We start from the raw sequence: 8,386 nt of genomic DNA on the forward strand, positions 1-8,386 counted from the left end.
TTGTCCCATGCGGACTACTGCTTTCATGTACGTCTTCTTCTCTCCCCGGCTCTCCTAACGTCAGGAATAGCGATCCGGGAATGGAACTGACAATAACTCGTTCATGTTTGTTCAAAAAAGAGAGAGAAAAAGGCTTCATAACCCTTCATTCATGGGTTGTGGGTTGATATCTGCATACTGAATGCAATGTATATGGAATTTACAGGTCCATTCATCAAGAGTTGGGCCCATTAGGAAAGTTCTTTCCTTTCCCAGGCTTGTAGTGAGTAGTGACGAACCGAGTTCTTGTCTTCTTGACATGATTTTTATCAAATTCATTACAATTCAAAAAGGGTCAATCTGCACCACAGTAAGTAACTACTCACGGTCAAATGCGTACTATATTTCGAGATCTCTGTGTTTGGTAACAAGCTGAATCCGGAATCTGCGCTCTTACTCTCCGTCTATTTTCCGGTAATTGGCCCAAGAACTTAATCGGTTTACGTCGGAGCGCCTTGCCACAACGGTCAACTATAATATTTTTCAAAAGTCAAAACAGTGAAAACAAACAAAGTAGTCATTAATTATCATCTTTTGTGAACAATTATAGCTAATTCTATAAAATGTTCATGTGATGATAACGTTATGTTACGCCTTTGTTGTCATGTAACCATAATTGGCACTTTTATTGCAACTACAATACTAACTGCATCATGGTATTACTCTTAAATTGAAATCTGTTGCAATGTGCATCAGACAAGATAACACCTAAAATTAGATAAAAATCAAAAGACAGTACGTCACAATTAACGTGTCGAATCAAGTATCTATTTTGAATCACATAAAACTATTAGCTATGAATGTTTGTTTCTCATCAATAACCATTTCAGACGCCGCCAATGTTTTCTTTCAATATTTCTCGTCTTCATTCAAATAGTTTAACTTCAATATTGTTGTCGTCTGTTTCTGTAAGTGTCGGTGCCACAATAAATATTATAGTTATTACGTTAGAGCCCTGTTTGGTTGATAGGAAATCATGCTATGAAAAATGAATTCATTTCAGTTTCCATCTCTAGAATTTGTTTGGTTATCATTTGATATTGAAATGGAAAATAAAAAAGTGATTTCACTGGAAATTGACTCCCTTTTAAAGCCTGAAATGAATTTCCCTACCTAGGGGTGGTATTCTATTTCCTTTCCATCAATAAAGACTAATTTCCTTTTAAATTGTATTTCATTTCCTTATAAATGAGTTATAATGAAATTTTTTTAATTAAATATTCTATTCTAATGACTTACCAAAATAATTCTAAATTTTAGATTATATATCTACTAAACACCCAAATAGAATTAACAAAATCTTTTACATTTTAATATGAGTCTAAAATTAAAATAAAATCTTTTTCATTTTCTCACATTCCATTTAAACAAATAGGCCCAGACGTTTCACGTTGACATTTACATTTTCATCTCTAGCAAACTCAGCAGGAAATCAGATTCTGTTTTAAATTGAAAGGACAAAGAATTGTACAAATTTTGTTCTTCTTAAATTAAAAATCATTTTTACTTAGTAATCTGCACAGCAGGAACAAGTTCACAATTTACAATTCACGTTCATTGCTTAGCGACGCTGTCCTGCCGAACGCTTATATGTACGAGTACGTCCCTCTTCACCTACACTTACCTTTCCCTCAAAGCTTGTTGATCACAAGGTTCCTCTCTACGCACCCCATACAAATTAACCTCTACCTTCTTAAGAGTCTGAGAAGAATCCATATTGAGCTTTTCTGATATCTGCTAGCTTTGATCAGCTTGAACCCATGGCGACCGGAGTTTCGGTCACTTCGGTCCCAGTATGGTACTGTTTTGGCCAAAACAATCTACTTGCTAGAAAACCCATCATCCAAACAAGCACCCCCTGTTTTGTATTGGCTTCAACAAAGAAGAGACGACGCGTGATTATGGAAAAGAGAACAGAGCACGAATTTACAGAGAAAAGCTTGAAACAAACAGAAAGATCGAGTGTTGTAACTCCTAGAGTTTCAGAGAGATTAGCAAGAAAGAGGTCGGAGAGAAATACTTACCTTGTTGCTGCAATCATTTCCAGCCTGGGGGTCACTTCAGCTGCTGCCATGGCTGTTTACTACAGATTTTCCTGGCAAACAGAGGTAATGAAATAGTAAAGCTTCAGAAAATTGGAATTCAAACAGTAAGTTCTATTTGTTGACATGAGTTTGATCAAACCATACATACAGGTTGGGGAAATTCTTGTTCCAGAGATGTTGGGCACATTTTTACTCTCTGTGGGCTCTGCTGTAAGTATTGGATTAAATTTCAAAAAGGGTTTGTTTGATTGGTGGTGAAGTTGATTGAAATTTCTTTAACACAGGTGGGAATGGAGTTCTGGGCAAGGTGGGCACATAGAGCTCTGTGGCATGCTTCATTGTGGCAAATGCATAAGGTTAATTTTCATGTACAACAATTAATCGTTTACATTATTTGGTGCTGAATACTCTGTTTCTTAAGTCATATTGGTGATCCTAGATTTTTGGGGTGTAACTTAAATGGAATTTGCAGTCTCACCATCGACCTAGGGATGGTGCTTTCGAGCTTAACGATGTGTTTGCTATAGTCAATGCTGGTCCTGCTATTGCTCTCCTCTCTTATGGTTTCTTCAACCAGGGTCTTTTTCCCGGACTATGTTTTGGTGCTGTAAGTGCCTGTCCTAATCGACTTTTGTGTTTTCCGGTCACAACCCTAAACTGGGCATCGGCAAATGAGTTTGATTATGACCTTCAACTAACTTGCACACCTAAAAGAGGAAAAATATTGATTAACAGTTCTTTAATCTAAGTCGCTAGCGCTTTCCTTTCATTTCGGTCCACAGGGGCTAGGGATCACAGTATTTGGGATAGCATACATGTTTGTGCACGACGGCCTCGTCCACCGTCGATTCCCGGTCGGACCGATCGCGGATGTGCCCTATTTACGAAAAGTTGCTGCCGCTCACCAGGTTAGTGACACAACAAGTTGACACATTTCACTTTCCTATGTTTCTTATTCGATTTCACATACTCATTTCTTCGTGAATTTTAAATATATAGCTTCATCATACGTACATATTGAATGGAGTGCCGTATGGCTTATTCTTGGGACCTAAGGTAACACAATGATTATATTGATTTCTGATATTCCAATGAAATAGAATACATTGTATTAACGAGTGGTTTTAAATCATGTGATTTGCAGGAAATAGAAGAGGTTGGAGGCATGGAGGAATTGGAAAAAGTGATCAAGCAGAGAAGCACTAAAATTACTAAAGCCAAGAGTTGACATCATTTGAAGCGATTGCTTCATTTTTTGAAACTCTTTACACAACAAATTAAGCAAGGAAGATTCAAACTCAGTGACTTCTCCAACTGCAACACTAGTCGTGCAAGCAAAGTTCTTAATTTCCAAGGCCTTGAGCTTCTATAATTGGAAAGCACTTGCCAGACATATTAAGCAACAGCTCAAGAAGACTGAATGTGACCTTGTAATATATCATTCCGAATCTCTAGCTAGCAGCTCCGCCCCTCAAATTATACTTTGCATAGCAGAAATTTTCTAAATAAACTTGTGTTCTGAAAGATGCCAATCGATTTCTTTTTTAGAAGTTAAAATGTTATTATCAAATTTCGTCTTCCTTAGCTATATGTGAAACGGAAAGAGCTATATTAACTCGATCACTAAATTTTTATCATCAAATCAGGTTTACATATAACCATGTATGCTATAAACCCAGAAAATATCTTATTCTTGTTGATAAACAGATTCCTCGCCTCCTCGGCCTGCATTTTATACTTAAACGAAAATAAAAAGAGTACCTAATAACAAAAAAGAGGTCAATGTACATATCCTTCCAAGTAAAATGACATTTCTATGGGTAACATTGACTGTGTACGTACGTCTTTTACCGCCAAGCTGTTTCCTTATTATTTATTTGAAGGGTTTTGAACTATTTTCTTCAAAATTTCTGAGTTATCAACACCTACATATGGACTTATTAACTATGTGCCAAAAGAGCTGAAGCAGTGTTGGCTCACCCAATTCCCAAGCTCCAAACTTTGTCGAAAGAAACTTCTAAGCTCTGAAAGGAAATTTTGTTGCTTCTGTACGTGTGATCTCATTCTTTCTTGACCCTGGTCTGTTTTCTTTATATTATACGACAGTTGCAGTGAACCTTAATTCCAGTTATTAATCGGAAGAACAAGTAATGAACACAGCTGGTTCTTGCTGCGGTTCATGTGAGGTGTATATATATATATATATATGAAAAAAATTCACTATCAATGTCTTAATTTTGGTGGCAATGTCAATATGATACACAGGTTTATAAAACTACCACTGTGGTACCCAAATTTATTATTTGCTATCAACGAGGGGGCCGGAAGTCATTTTCCAGTACGGAAGGTTAGTTTACTCACGTGCACAACACATGCCCATTTATAAAATGACATAAACGACTTTTCTCTTCTTCCTTTTCTTAGTTTTAATTACAAAATCTCCAAATATCTCATCTCCACCCCCCGATTAGAAACCCACCCGAAAACTTCCACCGCCAATATGCGAGGCGCTCGCCGACCCAAGCCTTTGATGAACCCACGCCCTCCGCCGTTGTCAACTCCACTCAAACACTTCCGCCTCCACGACTCCGACACCAGCTTCGCCAGCAACCACCCCTCCTCCATTGGCACATTATTGGAGGCAAGGTTGTACTTCCTCAACAAGTTTCCATAATAGCCGCCACTGATGTGTCCACCGATGCCGATAGTGGGGCAAATCCCAGCGGGGAACCCAAAAGTTTTGCTCTTCTCGGCGACTCTGTAGTAAAGTTCTCCAAGGGTAGCGCTAGCCTGGGTCCACGCGGAGGCGTCCTCCACATTGACGTCGATTGATCGGAAGTTGCAAAGGTCGAGGACTATGAAAGTGGGTTTAGTCGAGACATACGAGACTCCCTCGTAGTCATGGCCACCGCTTCGGATTTGAGTTTGACGGCGCAGAGGACGAAAGCCTGGATGTGGGCCTCAGTCATCAGTGTAAGGATGAGGACTGGCTTCGGAGTCGAGGTGGTGTTGAAGCGAGCGTTGCAAATGTAGGCTCTGAGAGTTGAAGTGAAAGAAGGGTTGTTTTGGGGGATGACTATTTGGGAGGCTGAGAAGTTTGGATGGGTGTTGAGGCATTGAACGAAGTGGTCATAGAGAGATGGAGCAGAGGTTGCAGCTACGTGAAGAAGGAGAAGGAGAAAGAGAAGGAGGAGAACATAGGAGGAGAGGAATGTCGTATGATGATGATGATTAGATTGCGGCATGTTTTGTGTGTTAGAAAGAAGAAGAAGGAAAAAGAAGAAGAAGAAGAAGAGGAAGAAGCTGCTCAGTGGTCCATTGGCTTTGCTTGAATTGTAGAGACTATGAGGTCTCGGGATCGACTAGCATCAGAAACAGAAAGAAGAAGAAGAAGACTAAAAGAGAGAAAAGTCATTTATGTCTTTTTTTAAATGGGCATGTGTTGCATAAGTGAGCAAACTAACGCCTCCGTGCCGCAAAATGGCATCCGGCTTCTCGTTGATAACAAATAATGAGTTTGGGTACCACATTGATAGTTTTATAAGTATGAGTACTACATTGACACCAGAGTTTAAGTATTGATGGTGAATTTTTTTCTATATATATGTTAATGTTGTGATTACACTCGATTTAGTACGCCGTACTCCTTGTGGATGTGATACGCCGTATGCCTTGTCTCATTCCTGTCACGAGTAGCACACATCGTCAAAGTAGAGACCACGGCGGCGTGGTCTTCAACTCTCTGACGCTTAAGTTAGGGTGATGGTAATTTATGCAGAGTTACAGTAGGGAATTTAGTGTACTTACCTTATGAGGTTAGGAGTTTGACCTTTTATTGTTGAGTTGAGATAGATCGTTTATCTATCTTTCGATGTGGGACGACGTCCGATTAAGATGTTCTCTGGAGTCTTCTTTGAGATGCGCGTGAGGGCGCGTCCGTAGTCAGTTTGGACCGCGGAGAGGCCCATTGGGTAACTAGTACGGCTGACTTGCTATTAGTATTGTAAGATTGTGCTATACATTAGCCTTAATGCGCTGATAGTTGTGTTGATTATGACGAGCATAAGCCTATGCCAACAATATATATATCACATATATCACAGTCAATAACATTCTTTATGGGGGAACCGAGAAACCACAGGCTGATCGCCAAAACAATTTGCCTGCCCTCGTCATCGATTCATCTATATATCGATGACTTGATCAATGTTATCAAAAATGTACTGAAGACTTATATTAAGCGGCACCGTCTCTTGATCGAGTCGGTACTTCGATCAATCTATTTGAGCAATGGGATCGGAGTTACCATTTTGTGGCCTTTTATTAGTCACCTACTTTACCTCTTTGTGCATTTGTCCCCTTTACTAGTTTGGGAGAACTAGACTGTTTTTTTCTTTGCACAAGCCCTGCCTCCTCCATATAGGTGATCATATTGAGCTTGAAGACAATAATGCTAGCAAACTTACTCTTTCAATCCCCCAAAGCTTTTTTGGTTGACATCTCTCTATCAATGTCTACTTCATTTTGGCTGGGTTGGCAGTAGTACGCCTAACCAAATGTTCGTGCTAGATTTATACGTCTCCCTTGCCCATGAGGTCAAGAACCTAAACACATGACAAATTTCAGCTCTGCGGTAGATACTAGCTATTGATCTATGTGTTTGAGGTATGTGGCCCAAATTTTCTCAAATGGTTCACTGGTATTTAATTAGTAAATTTATCAACTCAACATTATTGTTATTTCCCCTCAATAGAGACATTATTCAACCAGTAGATACTACGTTAAGAATGCACAATATTTTTTTAACGCAACGCCTACTAGGTACTAATCTACTAAATTCTCTAAAATATTATTTTTATTGCTTGATCAAATAAACTACTCAAATATAATAACGTGCATTTCGTAAGTTGAATTTACATTCTCTTACGTACAAATAAGAGACTATACCATAAGATCAAATGATATTGAGCATTTGATTTTCTTTTGGGGGAGGGAAGTTGGCTAAGAGTTGATATATCTTCTATTAACAAAGCCATCAAAGAAATAAAAAAAAAATCGAATGGTTAAATTTTTGACCACCACTATATGTAAGTATATTATCATGAGGGATAAGAGTGTAATTTGACAAAGAATAAACCCAAAAATAAAGTTTTTTTTTACAGTTATTGACTTGCTCCCCCACAATCTCTATAATTGAAGGGAACTGACATACCTTGATCTCAACACCACAAGTATTAGGCTAGTTTAAATTAAATCCTAACTTATTCTAAAAAAAAAAGGAACTGAGTCAATGAATGCTATGGGATTTCCCTTTAGCGCTGGCTTTTCTCCTTTAGTACGCGCCTCACGTGCACGATACAAAATAGCAAAAACCATTTCTTGTCTACCTCTCGTCCGGCAGCGCAGCAGCGCCGGTGACAGCCATTGGCCTAGCTGGTGCTCGCGGTGTGTGGCCGGACGGGATGCTGTCACTTTGGCTCAGAGGAAGGATTCACGGAGATCCCCTGGTAATAATCAGTCCCTTTCTTTCGTGGTTGTTGCATCGGAGAGTGATTACCAATTTGGTGGTGCGGTGTTTGTACAATTGGAGAGATTAATGGTTAGGTCAGCAGCGATGGTTGAAGGAGTAGCTTGTATGAGATTGGCGGGTCAATGTCGTTGGTGGTTCGATGGTGTTAGTGGCTGGCGGATCGGGATTTCTGGATTATTACGAGATCCATATCTGGTTCTCATTTGGGTTACTTTCAACAATTGATGGATGCGTGGGTGGTTCCATGTGTCCGATCTGGTTAATGATTATCGAACCCGACGGCATATTGAGGATTTTGGTGGTGGTGCGGCGATCCCGACGTCGGAGCACATACTGAATTTTCTCGATGGCTGGTGGATATGCTGTTGGATTGGAGGCACAATGCTATTGGGTTTCCCATCCCGGTTTTGCGTTGATAATGGCGGTGGCGCGTCATATCAGATCCGGCAACTAGCGACGTGGACGACGACTATTGTGCGGGTTGCACTGATCCGTTGGGCCAGGTCCCTTCCTCTTGGCATTGGGCGTCCGCCTCATGGGTCCAGAACTTGGGCCTGGGTCTTGGACTGGATCTGGGGTTTTGGCCCATATGAGGTATCTATCTTATTTTCTTTGATTACTATTGTTTGTAGTCATTTTACCCGTTTTGTGGTACAGTTCTCACCCAACATGCGATGCATTATCCCTTGGAGGATATTACTGGCTTGGTCCAGTTCGAAAGGACTTAGTTCCTTAAATTGGTGTCAATCTATCCCAAAGGTTACTAGATTAT

At 39.9% G+C, this 8,386-nt stretch overlaps 1 protein-coding gene across 1 annotated transcript; it reads left to right on the plus strand.

Moving 5' to 3' along the window:
* Nucleotides 1–1,690: 1,690 nt before the first annotated feature.
* On the plus strand, nt 1,691–3,599 carry LOC126796476 (beta-carotene 3-hydroxylase 1, chloroplastic-like). The gene is made up of 7 exons (XM_050523305.1): nt 1,691–2,147; nt 2,235–2,294; nt 2,369–2,440; nt 2,557–2,691; nt 2,867–2,992; nt 3,084–3,140; nt 3,229–3,599. Exons 1-7 carry the CDS (start codon nt 1,800–1,802, stop codon nt 3,310–3,312), a joined length of 882 nt encoding a protein of 293 aa, XP_050379262.1. The 5' UTR covers nt 1,691–1,799; the 3' UTR covers nt 3,313–3,599.
* Nucleotides 3,600–8,386: the final 4,787 nt, after the last annotated feature.

Source organism: Argentina anserina, chromosome 5 (assembly GCF_933775445.1).
Source record: "Argentina anserina chromosome 5, drPotAnse1.1, whole genome shotgun sequence".
NCBI lineage: Eukaryota > Viridiplantae > Streptophyta > Magnoliopsida > Rosales > Rosaceae > Argentina > Argentina anserina.